The sequence below is a fragment of the Siphateles boraxobius genome, unplaced genomic scaffold, assembly GCF_051911475.1.
Source record: "Siphateles boraxobius isolate OS27281-9 unplaced genomic scaffold, OSU_SipBor_1 18, whole genome shotgun sequence".
Lineage (NCBI taxonomy): Eukaryota > Metazoa > Chordata > Actinopteri > Cypriniformes > Leuciscidae > Siphateles > Siphateles boraxobius.
In genome coordinates, this window is record NW_027508788.1 from 9553465 (window position 1) to 9574965 (window position 21501).

A 21501-nucleotide genomic window follows, 5' to 3' on the forward strand; every position below is an offset into this window, starting at 1 on the left:
CTAAATAAAGACAGAGGAGAGATTAATGTCAATGAAACATTTCAATATCACTTCAATGAAAACGTTACCAGAGTGCGAATATTTTTAGAACTGTAAACAAACCGTGCGTTTAAACAGCAGTAGAGCTAACACTGACAACTGAACGACTGGATTTTAGAGTGAATCAACCTGCTGAACACCAAATCAATCAGAAGGGACGAAAATATATTATATTTAATCTATTTTCTCAGTTTTTCGATTTCATTTGACGTATATCTGTCCTCTCACCGCTCAATATCACCTGACACTCACTAGCCACACCGCTAACATGCTACAAGCAGTAGTGAGCCACCTCTGACTTTGGCTTAAGTGTTTTGTAGCAAAATTTTGAGCAGTTTTCAACTCAACGTCACCATTCCATGTTTTTTCTCGGCAGGGTCTGCGTTAATTCCTCCAGAAAAGAGAGAAGGAAAACCACAGGATGGCGAAACTGAACGCGAGTTAGCATCGGCTAACGGCAGCACTGAGTGCTTCCTCCTTATGACGAAAATAAAAATACAAAAACACACACAGACCGCAAAATATCTCTACGTGGTCACCACTGCAACCATTTCCACGGTAAGTCCAGGGCCGCTGTGTAAAAACTCCAGCGAGAAAAGCCCGGAATGTGAGCTCGCTAAGTTCCAGTGTCGAATCGCTTCATTCACACAGGTAGCAAACACCCACCTACAGGAAGAGAATTGATTCTGCAACGCGATTGGCTACTGTGGTTAACCCCCACCTGCAAGGACGGAACTGATCCTTCAATGCGATTGGCTGCAGCAAGTGTCTGTCATTCAGTGGACATACATGACAGACATTCTGTCAGGTTGCAATTCTTTCATTCAGGCCTCAATTCATTCATTTTAAATTACAACAAAGTTAATATTTTCTTACAGTAATTTATTTAAATGATTTTCCCTGATTGTTTTATTTTCTGGGACACTTTTTTCTAAGTGACCCAGTTCATCTTAGATAAAGTGAGACAGGTTTTTCAGGCAAAGTGAGACACTTTTGAAAACTTTTCCAATTGATTATACATATTTAATCATACTATCATCATCATCATAGTATTGATGAATCATAAATCAAGTCAGTTTGGATATTCATCATGTTGTAGAAGTCTACAATCTTTTTGATTCAAAGGCCCCCCCCCCCCCCCCCCCCCCCCCCCCCCACTGTAACAAAAGATTGAAGGCCCTCTATATAATATTAACTTAGTATTAAAATACTTAGGTATTTTTGGTAAAAAAAAAAAAAAAAATTTTATATTTCATTTAGTTCGCTATTAAATAAGAGATCTAGTGCTAAAATGTGTTGTTTTTTAACTCAAGCTGAGCGCTCGTTGCTGCTGCTATCAGTTGCATACACGGGTTTCTTGTATACAAACAATACCAGATGCGCGCGCATCCAGGGGGCAAAAACCCGCTATCTGTTATGCCGAGTTCAATAAAAGAACATTGTAATTAACGTAGATTAGTACGCATTGTTTGTAATTTCTTGTTGACTCAATAATAAACTGCAATTTCAGAGTTGGATCTGTTTGTTTTTGTTTCATATTAATATAACATTATGTAAAACGTCCAACTGTTTACGAATCAAAATCCGGACATACTGTGATGCATGTATGAATTATCATGTTAGACTAAGTTAGTAATGTAATAGCCATAGAGCCCGAATTTGCTTTTATATAAGTTAACCTTGTTTACATTACTTTACGACCTGCAACATGACTGCACACATATAACGTTACTTTACTGTAAATCAAAGATTTGACGATGGATTATGTGGGAAGCCTTTAGTACCTCCGACCGTGGCGATTATATTAAAAAAACTTACTCTCAGCAACGGTGAGATCTTGCCGGATCCCTATACGCAACCTGACGATCTTTGGATTGTGGATGACAAGAAGTGGCCAGCAATTGTATGGCCTGATATATATATATATATATATATATATATATATATATATATATATATATATATATATATATATAATTGTCTAATTCAGACAAGTGTGTATACAAGAGAAATTATTAGAGCGTACAAATCCCTTGATGCATACAACTAGCAGCTAAGTGCTATGTGGTCGTGTGTAGCTCGTCAAATACTTTGATGCTGCACCGGATTTTTGCGTGTTGAGGTCAGATGTGCTCCCTAGTCAAAGGCAAGGCATTAAAGCCAAGCCTTATGATGCCTGGGTGTATGTCCATAAGGGCCTTGGTTACATCCTTACGGCTAACTGCAAATGCATGGCAGGGTACGTCTATCAAAATGTATCTGCATCAGAAACCCTTTACTCCGGGTCTTTTGCCCCCTGGCTGCGCGCGCAAGCAGTGATGACATCGCCGAGAAATCCATGTATGGATAGTGTTGTGCCTCGCGCAGTATACAATCGGACGCGCTATCGCCGTTGTGGAGACTCTATTCATTCCGGTGAAATCACAAAATAAAATGCACACAAAACGTGTCCCTGCTTGATATAGACTGTAACCCCTGGTGAACATATTCAGTTATGATGACAGAAAAAAACCCTGTACGAATGCGGATTAAAAACCGTAACCTCTGACCCGCTTGGCAAAATATCTACCACTAAACCATTTAAGAACGGATCGATGGATTTATTTACGGGTTTAGAGCGGCTGCACAGTTAAGTGGCCGCCGGATGATGTTGATAAGAACTTGCAATGTATAACTATTATCAGACGGCCCTCACGAACTCGGAACACTACCGGCCCACCGGGAAAAGTCCTGACTCCCAATTGCCACTCCCGCCCCTGAACAATATCCATGTATTATTCACAGGGACTGGTATGACCACAGTTTATTTTTTGATTCCAGAAGCTTCAAGAACTACGTTCTTCAATAAAAACCACTGGTCAATATACTTTAAGTTAGTTTTACATGTTTTTTTTTGTTTTTGTTTTTGTGGGATCATGCTGATGATTTATTGCCATTAGCTGGTCCAAGCTGATCTAGATGATGGATGAAATAAAATAACATTTGGTGGGGTTAAGACTGACTTGGTAGACCTTAGTCAGGCTGATAAAGGCTGGTAGATCACCAAACTAGGTTCCAAACTCCACTTTGACCCACCTTAAGGTGATACAAAATGGTGTTCCAGCAGGGGTGGTATAATGCCCTTTTCACAAGATGTAAAATAAGTATTTGATGTCCCCAGAAGGTGTATGTGAAGTTTTAGCTCAAAATACAGATCTTTTTATATAGCATGTTAAAATGGTCACTTTTTGAGGGTGAGCAAAAACGCACCGTTTTTGTGTCTGTCCCTTTAAATGCAAATGAGCTGCTGCTCCCAGCACAGGGGGCGGAGTTTTTCCAAAACTTTTATGTTCAAACCGGAGTCAGACAAAGATGGAGAGACCCAAGGAGAAGTGCCAACATGTTTAATGCAACAGGACATTTCTGAATGGATAGTTGATGAATTTATGTATCTTATGTGTAGTTATCTTCTTAATTGGCATTCTGTCATGATAATCTATAAATCGCGTTCCCCGGGGCAGGGTTTATGTAAATTGTAGGGTTAGTGATGACACTAACCCGGGAGGAATGTCGTGTAGTCCCTACCAGCCGTTTGTTTCAGTCCTTAAAAATCAATATCTTTAAAAGAAAATATCTCCCTTGCTTTGAACTTTGTAACTTTGCAGATGTTGTTTATAACAGCAACATTACACTAACTTAAGTTAGGAAAGTGAAATCATAATCAACCACTCCTCTAATCTAAATATTTTTTTGTATTACTTTTTAAATCGCAACGAACATTTGTAATGAACTTTGATGATCTGTTCCACTTGACCGAAAAAAAACCCACCAGTTCCAGTGAAAAGCATAACTGTGTTCAAAAGTCTATTATTATCACAAAATATTAGCATAATAATAAAAGGCTGAGAGTATAAAGCTTTTATCAATCACAAATCTACCAAAAAGCATCAAACTTTTGCATATTTCACCCTACATTTAACTTTGGACTCTCGAAATTGATCAATGCCATTTCTGCTCATCTGACATTTTGATGATTTTCATCATACAAAGGCGCAGAAATCTAATGCTAATGAGCAAAGCTCACTGTTCAAGTGTCATCGCTTCTGCCGCCTGATGAAGAATCACTCTCAAAATTGTGGGTTCTGATGCCAAAATATAGAGTTTATTAGAGATACAAAGCACTATTATTTATGATCTCTTTTTGACCATTTGTTGTTTTAAGAAGTGGACAGAAGACCCCCAAACTTTACTAAGTGAAAGGAGGGGCCTATTAAACCACATTTTTCTCTATTGTCAAAACGAGAGGATCAGTATAACATATTTTTTTCTGTTATGGCAGTTCATCATCATGAACACTTACAGGCCTACATAAATACTGTATGTGTTAGTAGAATAAAGTAATAATATATAATAGTAGAATAACTTTGGCTATATATTCACATTGATTATGATTGATTCTTTTATATTCTGATTAAAAAAAAATGTTCCAAATGAGGAGATGCCTTTCTACATCCCTATTTTATTTTTGAAATATGTCAGAGTAAATGTTATTTTATTGATTGATTAAAAAAGTTACTTGGATAAAATTCAAGCCTCTGTCATTAAAAGGTAAGAGAATGCAAAACAAAATTACACAAATGTAAAAGTGAAGTGACGTCCTCGGCAGTTAACAAATACTTGTGCAGACACATTAGGAGCAGTGAGTAGCGAACACACACACACACACAATGCAAACTGTGGACACACACACCCGGAGCAGTGGGCAGCCATTCACTGCGGCGCCTGGGGAGCAATCGGGGGTTAGATGCCTTGCTCAAGGACACCCCAGTCATTTCCCGCAATTAGGACTACCAAACCATTAGGCCACAACTGCCCCAACAACATGTAATGATGCAACCCAGCTAGATTGATGAATGAGTGGATTTAGACAGCAGATGGCAGTCTCACACTTCAGTCTCAATCCAGTGGCATCACTGTCTGTTAAATCTTCTCCCCTCTGTCTTTCCAGACAACAATTTTTGAAACAAAGAGCATAAAATGACATCCTTCTTAGAAAATAGAGCAAAGGAAAGTTTCAAATCTTTCTTACCTCTCAAACACTTTCATTTCAGTGACATTTGGGAAGGGGTTTTAATGCATATCCTCTGGCAGGACAGGTGCACTGGCAGAAGTGAAAATTGGAGTTCCATCTACTTTGAAGGAAAAGGGGCAGCAAGTCAGCTACTAAATTATTCATCAAATCACAAATCCAGGGCTCAGAGTTCAGAAAGATGTGGAGTAGAATTGACATCAGAAGGTGCTGACAGGTTTTTCGTGTCTTTTTTCTCTTCGACTTTCTTAATGTGGGTTTTTGAAGATGTTTAAAACTAACTGCGGCAATAAGTGATAAACCTCGCCTTGCTTTCAGTTTCAAAGCTTGTGTCTTCTGTTTGAAAATCACTAATTCTTTCCCACTATTTATTGATTCATACAAGCCTTAAGGCTGCCTTGATGTTAGTTGTCTTATCTGTGGAGACCATAAACCTGAATGTTACAATCTCTAACAAGCTCTTGCCTATCTATCTATCTATCTATCTATCTATCTATCTATCTATCTATCTATCTATCTATCTATCTATCTATCTATCTATCTATCTATCTATCTATCTATCTATCTATCTATCTATCTATCTATCCATCCATCCATCCATCCATCCATCCATCCATCCATCCATCCATCCATCCATCCATCCATCTATCTATCTATCTATCCTTGTGATTTGCATGTATTTTAGAAGGCGAGATTGGTAAATTTTACATCCGCCAGAATATAATTGAAAGCACAGCCATTGACTGAATGAAAACACTCATTTAACTAAATGCTGTACTTAAGTGTATTCTGTGCATATTGACCACATACAATTTACTCCACTAGATTTACAATAGACCCAGAATAATGATCAAAACAGAAGTGTTTCATCCTTTGAAAGGCTCGCTCCAGATATAGCTTCATCAGTCTTAATCTTTTCCAAAATCAAGTTGCCTCTTATTCCCGGAAACTGCTCTCCATAAACACACTTTTAGCTCCAGTCTTTAAATAGCTCAAACTGTACTGCAGCGTGTATAGTTAGCTGAACAAGTACCTGCAGAACATAGAGTGGGTGTAGAGAGAGGGGAAGGGGAATGTGGGGGCCGCTCTCCTTTCAGATCCTACAAGACCATAAAGGAAGAGTGTTGTTTAGAGGCCTGTCTATCTACATCTGAGCAGCGTGACAGCAGAAGAATCTGAAGAAATCTTTGTATTAGCAGTATGTGGAGTCTTCTGGGGTAGGAACTCATCAATATATAAGACCAGATGATGAAATTGCCATGTAAGACAAGGGCTTGAGTTCACAGCGTGAGAGTTCTTACAATGGATAAACCTGAATTTTTAGGCAGGAAAGACGCTGGGAAATAATGGTTCTCCAAATACCAGTTGTCTAAGATGACAGCGTTTATACTAAGTTTTAAATGTGAGAGTCTAAAACTTTAGACAACAACAAATCAGGTGAAGATTTCATCATTTAATCACCTTTATGTTGTTCCAAAACCGTATGACATTTTCTACTGTGCAACATGAAATGTAATATTTTGTTCCTTTTGCATGCCTTTTACACAATAGAAAAAAGGTCATACATTTAGAAGAATACTAACAGAATTTAGATTTTGTTTGGGTGACTTACACTACCATTCAAAAGTTTGGTCGGTAAGTTTTTTTTTTTTTTTGAAAAGTTTTTTGAAAAAATATTCTTTCAAATTTGAAATAACTGTTTTCTGTTTTAATACATTTAAGAATATAATTTATTCCTGTGATGGCAAAGCTGAATTTTCAGCATCATTACTCCAGTCTTCAGTGTCGCATGATCTTTCAGAAATTGCTGCTTAATATGTATAACTCTTTAAGACAAAATTTTTGTAAATAAAAGAGACCACACTGAACAAATCAGTACGAAGTATAGAACCAAGTGTATTTTTCCCTCTGTCAATGTACACATATTTAGATTTCATCTCACAGTAACACTTTACAATTACATTAAGAACGGGAATATACTTTGACCAGCATAGGTAAATGACAATTATATCTTAAAAGAACAAACAAAACAAAAACACAAACAAAAAAAAATTGCCCTGTCGATGACGTAACAAAAATAGTAGTAGTAGTAATGGAGGTATGGCTAGTTGTAATGCTTCATATTTTACCAAATTCAATAAAATCCCAAAACATTTTTCCCCGCAGAATTTTACATTTGAAAATCATTTCATAGTTGAAGTAATATCTTTTCTGAATAATGTTATTTTTTTTTTCATTTGCAGAGAAAGGATTAAACAAAAACCTCTTTGTAATAACAAGGAATGTCAATTCAGTAAAACCATATTTTCAAATGTGAGAAATATCTAGACAGTATACTGTGTTTTTTTTCTTTCTTTTTTTCCTCCTTTCCAGGAGGTGTCCTTTGATACAAAAGTCTGGACACAAGGTTGTGCTGCTTTATCCATAAAAGTCTTGTCAGTTCGCTCTTTTACGCTCTCCTTCAAGGTTTGGGAGGAGGTGAGCTGGCATTCTGATGAGAACAAGTTCATTTTTTTCCTCCTAGAAGAGATGCCACAGTTCTCAAAATATGATTTCGCCTCTGTTCTCCTTATCCTGTTTGTTTCAGTGTCTGTAGTCTCATTCGGATGGGTATTGGGCTGTAGTTTCACACCAGAGAATATAGGAGGCAAGAGAAAGAATTCTCATAGTCTTGCGTATATCTTTCTCATGCCGGAGGACGAACGAGGACAAACACTCACACACACACACACACACACACAAGCGCACGCGCACATACGCATACGTATTGTATGCACGATACACACAAACCTGTCTCCTGAAGTGTTTTCAGCAATGTCCTGTATTTACATAGATACATCTTTTGTCCAAGCTGATGTTCAGTTCAGGACAGTCCCGCTTTCTGAGGTCTCTTTTGTCTGCGTCGTGTTCGCCCACGGTGTTATGAATCCCTCCGGGTGAGATGAGAGTTATCAACTTTATGTATTTCATATCAAAATACTCTCATGGAAAGCTGAATGTGAATACATCATGCATGGAACACAATTAGTAGCCTAACAGATCACAATGTTTCGACACCATGGAGAGAGAGAGAGAGAGAGAGAGAGAGATGCCTTTTGTGGGCTTTTTAAAGTTCTAACAACCTTCTGAGCTTTTCTACGCCTACTAGTGGAGGTGTCGCCGTCAAAGCAGGCTTCGCCGTCTGATCTGCGATTCTAAGTGAGAGCGTGTTTATGAAACCATGGCGGATAGACAACAAAGAAAGAATTAGATTCATGTGTTTCATGACAGGGACAGATAAATCCTAATTTCTACACCTGACAAAAGATATCCGAGTGGAAATGAATTCAAACTCTTCTGGTATTTCGGCTCTATCAGAGAACAAAACAGAAGATGTGATTTTATCCACCGCCTTTTCAACTGAACACGTTTTTTTTTCACCCTCCAAAAAGGTGTCAGATTTAACATCTCCACAAGAACTGATGGGAGCATCTGCTTGTCTCCTGCAAATAACTAACACAACCGCTTCTGTTCTTCATAAATTATTACAACGAGGGGCAGCGAGCATCTCGTAGAAGATCTCAATTTCATAGCTCTATGAAGGTAATATTAAATAAACGTTCAGGAATAGCACCAAAAGCTTGTGTGCGGAGACACCAGTTAAACCGGCGGCTTTTCTCTCCCTGTCCATGGTGTTTTATTACTCTCCTGTGGAGGCCCAGACCACGCAAAACATACATTTTTAATCGCAAAGAGGGCATTACATCATCTGGAATGTAATGGAAGAATTTCTTTAGACATGATAAAATTACATACAACAATGGCTTTGCAAAAACAGCAACGAAACAAGGATCTATCCGTTAGGGCCTTCCTCCTCATTCCCTACGTCCATATCTTTCGGTGGCAGAAAAACTTTTTGGAGAAGTAAACAGAAGATTGTGTGGCTTAAATGCTTGAGGATGCAGAGGAGGTGATTTGAAGTTTTAAAATCCTTGAACCTCCTCCTCAGTCTCCCGTTCACTCAGACGTAATACTCCTTGTCTTTGTTCTTCTTGCCCTTGGTGGTCGTTTTGGCGATGGCGGCAGTCGTGCTCGGCGTCTTCTCCTTCACTACAGCACCGTTGCTTTCGGAGCCCGAGTTGCGGCTCTGGTCCACTTGATAAGAGCCTTCGTCTCGGTTGCGGTACTTATACATGGCGTAAAGGAGGATGAGGATGCAGAGTGCGGCAGCCGCCACGATGCCGACCACCATGCCTGTGGTGCTGCTGGACTCCCTGATCACTTCCACGGCGCCCGGGCGGCCCTTCTCCATCAGGTCGGTGGGGTGAGCTGTGGGCACATGGGGGAAATCAGGCGGGTAGGTTAGACCTGGAGTGTGACGGGAGGACGGGGCAGGTGGCAGGAGCACCTGGTCGCGGGTGTTCATTTTGCCCGCGGGGATGTGGAGCTGGTTGGGGTGGGTGGTGGGGGCGGGGACTGGAGGACGTTGGTCACCTTGGCCCTGGCCTCCGCTCTTGCCCACGGCGGGGGGCGGCGGCAGGACTGTCCTGTCCGTGACCATGGGGGAGTTTTTGTAAAAGTCCTCGTCATCGGACTCCGTCATTTCTCCGGAGCCGAAGGCCGACACCTCCATGGGGTCGCCGCAGTCCTCCTGGTCCGGAGGGCACGGCGGACGGGGTTCGGACAGAATGAGGGACTCTTTGGTGGTTTGGAGAGGGGTCAGGGAAGTGGGAGGGGCGGGGATGGCAGGGTAACGGGTGGCCATGGGAAGGGGGTCTTGGGTGTCCACGGTAATTATGGGCAACACAAGTTCACCTCCTAGGATGAGAGAGGAAAAAGGGTGAGAGGAAGAAGAATTAGCGAGGACTCGACAATAGCTACATGTACACACACGCGCACTCTATTAGTTATAGAATTATAAATCAATTTTTTATGTGCAATTTATTCTAGGACAAAGATTCTACACACTATTCACATGAAAAAAAGCTAAAATATTTTTTAAACCTATTCATATGGCTAACATAAATATGTCTAGATTACTCAAATAACATCTAAAAAATAACCAACTCATATCTTGAATAGCTCTTGGCTCTTCTTTGGTTAAACAATATAGCAAACCATGGAGTTTGGGTCACTTACATCAACAAATAGGCCGCATGATTTTTGCATGGAAAAAAAGCAAATTACAAAAAACAAAGGTGTGTAAGATGGTCCCTTTAAAAACACAACTTTTCTCCCCTTTATACTCTTTGACACACTCATCTGTGCTCTAATCTTTCATCTAACTTATATAAATACAGATGTCCCTTTGCAATGATAAAATCCTCTGCATATGTGCATTCTGTGATAAATCATTTAAATGCTGTGTCTCAAAACATAGTAAGCGGTATTGCCTATATAGGGAATCGTCTTATAAATCTTATTACAAACAAAATGGAAGTTCATAAGTTGAGTTGACTACTATGAGATGCTCTTTAAAGGCAGAACTTCATAAAAAGAAACTAACATGGCACTCAAACAGTGACTCAACTGACGTGCACGAGACTCGTCTGATTCTGATTTAGCATGTGGTTAAGCTAACCAAAACACTGCATTTTAATTTTATACACTACTGTTCAAAAGTTTGGGGTTAGTATTTTTCTAAAGACATTTTTCAGCAAGTATGCATTAAATTGATGAAAAGTGACAGTAAAGACTAAATTTATTTTTAGTAAAGACTATATATATTTAATATAAATGCTGTTCATTTGAACTTTCTATTCATCAAACGGAAAAGATACCATATATATATTTCCACAAAAATATTCAGCAGCACTGTTTTCCACATTAATAATAACAAGAAATGTTTCTTTAGCACCAAATCAGCATATTAGAATGATATCTAAAGGATCATGTGACATTAGAGTAATGATGCTGAAAATTCCACTTTGCCATCACAGGAATAAATAACATTTTAAAATATATTTAATTTTAAGTTATTTAAATGGTAATAAAATTTGAGTTTTTTTTACTCTATTTATGATCAAATAAATGCAGCCTAATGAGCATAAGAGACTTCTTTCAAAAACATTAAAAAATTTAACCGATCTTAAGTATTATTATTAAAACTTTCATTTTAAACCATTTCTCTCAGCTCCATACTCTACCTGCACAGTTTTTGAACTGACAATTTGAGAGATTTGTTTTTTGTATCAGGAGCACACAAATGATGCCCAAACAAGCTAGGCAGGCAGCTGACTAGATTTTGAGACCTAGCCAAAAAATAGGACTGATGTACCAATTATTTAGTTAGAAATGTCTGGGTTAATACATTTAATTTTCCAACATTTTGTTCAACTAAAATAATCTGAAATGAAACCAAAGCTTGGACAAATGTCAAACAGCAACAGCTGATTTTCCAGATGTGCCATCAGAAAGAACTCAACCACTCAATGACACTGAAGGATTGCAACACTGCATAATCACAGGAGCAATAGCTGAGCACAGAGTATTTATTCTATGTATTACATGTGCAACACAGTTTGAGGTCACACCTAATTTACTGATACAGTATAATGCCCAAAGTGGAACTCAATGATGGAGTGGAATGACCACATAGCGCTATGAATAGCCCAGATATAGGAGAAGGCCACCCTTCAAGAAATATAACCCTTAGTCTAAACATAGCAAGCAACTCATAATTTACTTCCTAAATGACCAGCTGAGCTCCAAGTATACGTCTATTTTTTTTCATAGTGTCTATGGGGGAATAGTGCTAGCAGATAAGCATTATGGTAAACAGAATTCAGTAATTCTGAAACAAATGATAATGTAAAAAATATTGGTTACATCTTATTTTAAGGTGACAGTTACATTACACTTACTAAAATAAGTACTGAGTAATATTAATTAACTACATGAACTTGCTACATGTACTTGCTATAGAGTTACGGTTAAGGTTAGTTACTTGTAATTATGCATAATTTACTGTTTTTACTATAGTAAGTACATGTAGTAATATGTAACTACGTCCCCTTAAAATAAAGTGTTACCTAATTACATTTCAGATCCAACTGATGAATGTTATTTCCTGAATCATATTATGTCATTTTATGGAATAGTTTCATTTTACATATGAACTCAACAGAAATTTTACAAGGTCTTAAAAAAAAAACTAGTTGAAGCTCAAGCCGGAATTACACTGAGGAATTATATATGAAACTGCACTACATCCAACTGGAATATGTCTGTCATTAAAAACCTCTCCTTAATGAAAAAAGTCTTCTATTTAAGACAGTAGTTTTAGCATCTGAAGCTTGTGTAGGTCTGTGTGCTTTCAGTGCTGCTGTACGTATGTTTACTCACCAGTGCCAGGCTCACACTCCTCCAGATCCTCGTCATCACTGGGACACTCGGCTGACGCCACCAGCAGGTCATCTGAGTTCTGAAAGAGAAGACAGAATACAGGTTCTTTTTCCAAGTCTGGAGGCAGATTCCATTTAATCTGATTTCTCTACAACCTTGAAAGTTGTGACAGTTAGCTTTCGTCATATTTGGACACTTATGTCTCAGGGGTTGATGTTTATTAAAGGTAACAAATTTCAGCTTTTTTTCTTTTTTTACACAATAAATCTTTTTTTTTTTAACCAACTTTTCAAATATAGTTTTGCCCTAGACCCAGACTTTCATAAACTATGAAAATTCACTATAAACATATGAATTATTAAAAATGCCCCCCCCCCCCCCCCCCAATCATTACACAAAAGAATGCCAGACATAAAAACATCCTCATGCACATATTCTTCCTGTGAGTGTGGTCGAGAGTCGTTCTCTCTCGCTGATTTACTTGATAATTTGGGAGTTAATTACTTAAAATACAATTTATTGTGCAAAAAACAAAACAAAGAAAAAGTTTTTCTTTTAGGCTGTTATGTCGTAGCATTAAATACGGATCAATCGGAGAGATTCCTGAATTTCAATAATTTATTTTGATTGGTTAAAATAAATAAAGAATATCTCGCATTTTTCTTTGGGTGCTCGAGGATCAGCGCTTATGGTGAGATTTGATAAATGTAAAACATTTTGAGAATATTTGAGTTATTTCTAACACAACAAACAAAGTCAGTGTACTTGTTTACCAAGGAAAAACGGTGTCAGTGAAGAGCAAACTTGATAAAAATGATGCAAAAAGTGTGAAAATAATATTCAATTTGGAGAATTTAGGATACATAAAATGCTACCAATGAAATTAGCCTTAGCAAGGCTAAGGAGTCAGGCATGTTATTTCAGAAATGTTTAAAATGTAATTTCCATCACATCTGATTTAAATTGTGTGGTGGAAATTACATTTTAAAACATGGTAGTAAAAATACTCATCCATAAAAATGACAGCATTCTTCTGTGACGCATGTCCACGGTTTTGATTGTACTAAAAGCGCCTACTGTTGAAGAAACACTCATTGGTTGTGAAGGAATTTATACGATGCAGTGATGCTAGACCAAATGGCTTTACTGCCCCTTGGTTTGACCTGAGTTTGAATTAACATTCCCGACTCATACCTCAAATTCATAAAACATGTAATTGGATCTGGGCCATGACTGATTTGGACCCATCAGTTTGTCCTTTCCCATCGAGAGGTCAGAACAATTTCGCTGTTCACTCGTATGGGCATATTTATCTGTTTGCGAGGCTGCGAGGCATCGACAGAATGAGACTTCCCCTGCGATCGCTAGATGAGGTAATATGGAGGTATTCATTGATGGTGACACCAGGTTTCGCATTTGTGCTCTCTATTTTAATATACACACAAACAAAAGACAGAGCTAAAGGAATACCACATATGCATATAATGAATACATTCACGGTAAACCATTAAATAGAAAATGCATGGTTTCCATGATGTGATTACTGAGATAATACGTTTTAACCTCTTCATTCGAGACCCGATAAGATTCTGGCTTAATGTATGCAAATATGCTTCCCTCTGCATTTAAATACTGATAATTTTGACCATGATTGACGTAACTGAATTGGCCTGCAGACAGTCTTAATTGGTCTGGCTGAAATAGTGTCATTTTGATCTAGTCCCCATTTTGTTAGTGTTTTTCATGTCCTTTTGACTGTTCACTATTGTCAGCTACAAACATTCAAACAAATTGGCCAGAGTTAAATTACTTTCGAAAGTAAGCTTATTGGGGAAAACATTCTGTTTCAAAGGCTTTCCATCATGTCAGCAATGTCATTATGCTTCATTTACACCAAAAACAAAATAAACAAATACCATACACAAAACCATTTCATGTCCTCGACATCCATCAAATACTGATGTAGCTGAATTCTGCTGAAACGAAAAGAAAAAAACCTTAAGACGACAAAGATTAAATGTACACACAGCACCACCAGGGTTATTTTAAACAAAAAGCCTACCTTTGAACGATAAAAGCATTTACTGAGACAAAAGAAAAGCTAAGATGATTTTGCTTGGTTTTTGAGTCTGATTTACAAATACTAAAGACACTGACATTTCCAACCTCTAATTAAAAGACGCATTGCAGCATTAGTTTTGCCTGACTGCGTTTATTAAAGGATAATTAGCGCGCTTCTTATCTGCACTTTTGCACAATGCCTGTGTGTTTAGTAAGACAAGTTTATTAAGAACACTGGAATTGCAGGTTGTTTCTTGATATGTGCATACATTCCTTACAAATTCGCCATGACTAATTTTTTGATATGACAAAATGAAAGTCGAGGGCATTTTCAATATCCTAATCCTGAAAAGGGAAACAGTGTAATGTCAGCTTGATCAAGGCCTTACTTAACATACACTATTGGCACAATTGCCAAAACGCTGCAAGAGTTCTGACGTGAGCTGTGATTTACGTGGAGTCATGAAGGTTCACTTCAAACGAAGCACAAATTTGAGGTTGTGGAAAAGCAATCTTAGAACAAAAGATTTGTGCTGCTGGATGTATGGACGCTTTGATACAAAACAGCACAAGGCGCTGAAAATGAGGCTGAAATAATAACATATGTCTGACCCTGCAGCTCTGATTGATTTTCATAACACTTGATTTGAGTTTGCCCTTCAAATATTTAGACATTCAAGGTCTGATATGAGCTGCCTCGCTGCCTTATAGAGCATCCTAAATGTCATTGAACCTTACAAGTGACTGATTCAGAATGCTCTACAAAAGCAGAAAATCAACATGCTACACACAGGGGCTTCGGTCAGGGGGTAATAGTGGAACTATGTAAAAGGCCCCCTCAGGGAGGAGGGGCCCACAAAGATAATCCATTATATTATCATGCCAAAATTGCATAGTTATAATAACATGCTATCATTAGGAATAACATTTTGCGAGACTCAATTTTCCATCTGTAGAAATGAGAAATGTTCTTTATTTGCCTTGCAGCGTGTGTCCTCCCATGTTAGCGATCCCCCCTATCAAAAGGAAAAGTGGTTTGGGCTTGTTCCCTTTAGAATTGGTCTTTCGAACACTGCGTAATAGCTTACGCTTTAAGGAAACTCCTTTATCCAAAATTCTCGGCGTCAGTTCATACTACTGTTAACACTTTCTATGACAAGCGGATGCGATGAGACCAGTGTTCCGGTTTGGTCATGTGACGTTCGACATACCCTATTGCATATGAATATTTCTCCTTCACGCAACTATATGCTGTCTTCAAGAAGGCACCTTTAGTTTAACATTGAGGTAGGCTACTCTCTTTAGCGGACAGAGCCCTGCAGCATTCTGGTGAGTATGACATCTCTTATAGCATGGAAACAGATAAGCTGTCAGGATCGACTCACAATTGATTTAAACGGTAACAATAGCATGTTGCTAAGTTAATGATGAAATATGCTGCAAGGGTTCGACTCACAATTCTTTTTAATAGTGTAACATTAGCATATTGCTAAACTAACAACAAAATATTCTGCACAGGATCAACTGATTTTAATTGATTTTAATTCAGATATTAGCAAATTGCTAAGGTAATGATGAAACACTGCATGGATCGACTCACAATTGATAGCAATAGTGTAACATTAGCATGTTTCAAAAAAAAAACCAGCACATTGTCGACTTTTCAATTGATTTCAAAAGTATAACATTAGTATAGAGGGAATGTAATGATGTCACTTTCCCGCCGGAACACAACCCCCTCAGCCAACCTGAGTGGCAGAAGAGCTGCTGCATGACTGGATTTAATAGGGGAAACTGCGGAAACGCGATGACCATGACGTCAATGACGTCATACACATTGTTCCACCAGAGATACTGCTTTACGGCAATCCTTCAGTCACTTTGGTGCTTTCGCGCTCTGCACTTTCTTTTCTCTCGAGGCATCGACAACACAGCTGACACAGGTAAATACACGTGCTAGAAGAGTTTTTGTTTTGTTGTTTTAAAAGAACACATCAAAAATACACACACACATTCTGGTCCCGCTTTGGATGCCACGATGCCATCAACCGGTATCTCTGGTTGTAATCAGTCCTTCACTGACCAATCAGCGTTCATTAGCAGAATGCTAGCGTGTAATGGGCAACAACTCAACCTGCAAGTACTCGTTCATTCAACTTTCGACCTATAACCCATGTTGAACTTGCAAAATCTACAATCAAATCTCAGATTTCTCAATGGCAATCGAGTGAAAGAGACCAATTTAGTGTTTATTTAAAAACATCCGATTGTGCTCAAGCCGACAACGCACGTGGTCATGTAAACGCGTAAACACGTTTTCTTTTATCGGAGTAAGGTCATAAATGGCTTAAGCATAAACCGGTCGACATAGGTAGTTTCTTGCCTCTTACTCCGATTTGGCACGGTTTGTAAAAGCATTAAACTGGTTTCTGTTGGCTTTTTGAAGTGCGCATGTGTGAAATGTGACAGGAATATACACTCACCTAAAGGATTATTAGGAACACCTGTTCAATTTCTCATTAATGCAATTAATGCAATTATCATGAAAATCTGGATACGTCCAGTGACTGCGGTGAATAGTGCTGCTGGCAACAAGGGAAAGACCTTGTGACAGCCTGGAGAGACAGCTGACAGGAGGAAAGAGACCCCAATGGGGCTGGTAAGGGTTAGCTACCCTTGTCGGCAGTATCCAGCTCTGTGTTTACAGGATGCTGGAGACACCCGCCCAAGGCTTCTGAAAAATTAAAGAGGAAAATACCCCTAGAGTCTGCTAGAGCAGGGGCGGAAGATGACTCAATGGTGGACAACATGGTTAACGACTTTGGAATGGAAACGGATATGAGTATGGAGAGTACTTCACAAAAGACTAGTTCAGGTTCAGCAGTTAGCAAAGCCATTGAACTCCAAGCTTGTGTCTGTGGCTGGAGCAAGGCGACAACGGTCAGGGGTTTGAAGATTCATCAAGGGAAAATGAAATGCTTGAGGGAGAAGGGACAAGGGCCTCGCATTGATCAGTACTTCTTACGGAGTCAGTCAAGTCAGTCGAATGAAATCCAGCGACATGAAGCAAACCACAGTTCGCAGGATATCAGCACCCCTGTCATAGAGGAGATGAGGGTTTGCACAGTTAGTGATGAACACATTGATTCTTGTGAACCCAGTCAGACTAACCAGCATAAGAGAGAAAAGAACCTCAACGGGCATAGGCCTGGAGTTAGATGGCCAAGAGCTAGTGAGAAAACTGCATGGGACACGGTAAACACAGATCTATGCTTTGCATTGGAAAGATTAACTGGTACAGTTGAAAAGAAGCTGGATAAATTTGGGGACATCATTTACGCATATGTAAGTGAGAGGTTTGGTGTGGAAAAAAGGAAGGAAAAAGTACAAACTACTCCTGGATTGTCTAGACGGCAGCAGAAAATTGAAGGGTTAGTTAGAGAAAGGAGACAGCTGAGGAAGCAATGGAAAAGAGCGGAACAAAGTCAGAAGGAGGGACTCAATCTCTTACAGAGGGCCATAAAAGAAAAGCTTGCAACATACGCAGAGCTGAGCGCCTACGGAAACGCTACAAAAAGAAGGAACGTGCGAGGGCTAATTTCTATAAAGATCCATTCAAATTCATAAAGAAGTTATTCACCAGTGAGAAGAATGGCACTTTAAAAGCATCTAGGGTTGAGCTAGAGAGATATTTGGAGGAAACGCATACAGATGCAAAAAGGCATGAGCCTATGTCAATTCCGTCAGACATCCCACCTGTCAATCCACCAGAATACCAAATGGAGGTCTGTGCACCTAAGTGGAAAGAGATAGAGCAGGTTGTGAGAAAGGCAAGGGCTTCATCATCTCCAGGGCCTAATGGAGTTCCGTACAGAGTGTACAAGAGTGCTTCAGGAGTTCTAAGGATTCTGTGGAAATTGATAAAAGTGGCTTGGGAAAAGCAGGTTGTACCTAGATCATGGCGCCGAGCAGGGGGAGTCTTTATACCCAAAGAAACTTAGAACATATCAGTGTTATCTGGCAACGAATTCAATCAGCTAAAAAGGAGAGGAAGGAGCTCCACGTGACATTCCTGGATTTGGCTAATGCATATGGTTCAGTGCCACATGAGCTTCTTTGGGCATCATTTGATTTTTTCAGGGTACCGATGTCGATAACAAATTTACTGAAAGCCTATTTTGGAGATTTGCAATTTAGTTTCTCAACTCCAGAATTCAGCACTACATGGCAATGCTTAGAGGTTGGAATAATGGCAGGATGCACCATTTCTCCACTGGCTTTTACCATGGCAATGGAAGTAATCATTAGGGCATCAAAATGGGTAGTAGGAGGAGAGCGCTTGGCTTCTGGGATGCGACTACCACCAATCAGAGCATACATGGATGACATGACAACCATGACTACAACGGTAGCCTGCACTAATCGGTTATTGGGGAAGTTAACAGATAATATTGAATGGGCACGAATGCAATTTAAGCCCTCTAAATCAAGGAGCATCTCAATAGTTAAAGGCAAGGTAGTATATAAAATATTCTTCATTAATGGTGAGGCAATACCAACAGTTTCTCAGAAGCCAGTGAAGAGTCTAGGGAGATGGTACGATGGGGATCTAAAGGACACAGTTCGAGTGGGAGAAGTTAGACGACAAGCAGTGGAAGGGTTGAAGAGCATAAACAGCTGTGCTCTACCAGGCAAACTAAAACTCTGGTGCTTTCAGTTTGGTCTACTGCCAAGGTTGCTGTGGCCACTGACTGTGTATGAGGTTTCTTTGACAACAGTGGATAAGCTGGAAGCGTTAATAAGTTCATACATCAGGAAATGGTTGGGAGTTCCACGCTGCCTCAGCAGAGTGGGACTTTATAGTAAAGGAGTATTGCAGCTGCCAGTCTCTGCTTTAACCGAGGAGTTTAAGTGTGCCAAGGTCAGACTGGAAATGACTTTAGCAGAGTCACACGACAAATGTGTAAGGGAGGCAGCCCCTGTGGTAAAAACTGGTAGAAAGTGGTCAGCAAAGAAAGCTGTAGTAGAGGCAAAGGCTGACCTTCAAATTGGGGATATCGTGGGACAGGTACAGCATGGAAGAGGGGGTTTTGGGCTCAGTTTAGCTCCTCCTAAATGGCACAAGGCAGGCCCAGCTCAAAGGAGGAAGCTGGTAGTCAACGAGGTGCGAAAGCAGGAGGAGATAATGAGATGTATAAAGGCCATTTCCCAGGCCAAGCAGGGAGAGTGGATGAGATGGGAGAGTGTGGAACAACGAAAAATGGGCTGGCAAGACCTTTGGTCAATGGAAGAGAGTAGGATCAGTTTCCTTATTAGGTCAACATATGATGTTCTCCCATCACCGCAGAACCTAAACCTCTGGGTAGGAGAGGATCCCTCTTGTCCTTTGTGTTCATCACCTGCCACATTAAGGCACATTTTGACAGGATGTAAGGTGGCTCTTAGCCAAGGTCGGTTTACTTGGCGCCATGACCAAGTATTGCGATGTTTGGCTTTAGCATTGGAAGGCAAGCGTAGTATGACCAATAAGTTGCCGCCTGTTCTAGCAAAACATTACACGCAGAAGACAATATTCCTCTGCCCAGGCGAGCAACCACCAAGATAAGGTGCTAACACCAATTCTCGCCCAGGACAACGGGAAGCTGCTAGGGACTGGAAGATGCTGGCTGATCTTGAACAACGGCTTATTTTTCCACCTGAGATTGCCACCACTAACCTACAACCAGATATTGTTTTGTGGTCTGGATCAGCACGCATTGTTCAACTGATAGAGTTAACAGTGCCATGGGAGGATGCGGTAGATGAGGCATATGAGAGGAAGAAATTGCGGTATGCTCATCTGGCCACTGAAGCAGAACAGCGAGGATGGAGAGTCCAGGTTTATCCAGTGGAAGTGGGTTGTCGAGGTTTTGTGGCACACTCTACAACCCGGTTCCTCAGAGACGTCGGATTCAGTGGTCAAGAGTTGCGTCGCACAGTAAAGAACTTATCTGAAGCAGCAGAAAGGAGCAGCAACTGGCTGTGGTTGAGACGGAAAGATTCTAGCTGGCTGAGTACAGGCCGCCATGCTACGGTTTCGTAGAATTCTTGAAAACTTGAAGGGTGTTGGTTTATTTGTATAGGTTGTATAGTATTTACAGTCATTACGTTCCTGTGTATATTGCGTGAATGACGGGATGTTGGGCAGATATTGTGTTTTGCGGTAGGTGGTATGCCATACGGAACCGTTGCCACTGAAACTGCATATTAACGCACCAGTGGGGCTCGACAGCCTTAGTCAAACGGGTTGGCGCGTATGGTTGGGTTGCGGAGAGATTGTGAGATTGTGGTTAGGTCTCAGCAGCACTATTGGTTTATTTGTAGGGATTGTATAGTATTTACAGTCATTACGTTCCTCTGTATATTGCGTGAATGACGGGTGGTTGGGTAGATATTGTGATTTGCGGTAAGTGGTATGCCATACGGAACCGTTGCCACTGAAACTGCATATTAACGCACCAGTTGGGCTCGACAGCCTTAGTCAAACGGGTTGGCGCGTATGGTTGGGTTGCGGAGAGATTTTGAGATTGTGGTTAGGTCTCAGCAGCACTGTTGGTTTATTTGTAGAGGTTGTATAGTATTTACAGTCATTACGTTACTGTGTATATTGCGTGAATGACGGGTGGTTGGGCAGATATTGTGTTTTGCGGTAGGTGGTATGCCATACGGAACCGTTGCCACTGAAACTGCATATTAACGCACCAGTGGGGCTCGACAGCCTTAGTCAAACGGGTTGGCGCGTATGGTTGGGTTGCGGAGAGATTGTGAGATTGTGGTTAGGTCTCAGCAGCAAGAGGGAAGTAGAGGTCAGTAAGCTGGGCTGAGTTGAGTGGGGGACGGAGGGGGGTGACTCTGGGACACCAGAGTCACTGTCGAGCCCTCTTGAGGTGTCCTGGGCTAGTCGACGAAACACTGAGGACGGAAGGTGCCCACTTGAAGACCCTAGAGATGTTCCCTACTCCGCTCAATCC

At 40.1% G+C, this 21501-nt stretch overlaps 1 protein-coding gene across 25 annotated transcripts in view; it reads right to left on the reverse strand.

Annotated features, from left to right (window-relative positions):
* Window positions 1-6983: 6983 nt before the first annotated feature.
* nrxn2a (neurexin 2a) overlaps window positions 6984-21501 on the reverse strand; it is a 316646-nt gene continuing 302128 nt past the window's right edge. For 14 of the 25 annotated variants that reach the window (XM_077233381.1, XM_077233378.1, XM_077233374.1 and 11 more), the window contains 2 exons: window positions 12431-12509; window positions 6984-9904 (listed from right to left, as the gene is read on the reverse strand). In XM_077233381.1, the coding sequence (XP_077089496.1) occupies window positions 9108-9904; window positions 12431-12509 (876 nt within the window). In that variant the 3' untranslated portion in view covers window positions 6984-9107. The remainder of the gene's footprint in view (window positions 9905-12430; window positions 12510-21501) is intronic. The other 11 variants (XM_077233387.1, XM_077233386.1, XM_077233385.1 and 8 more) reach the window with 3 other exon arrangements.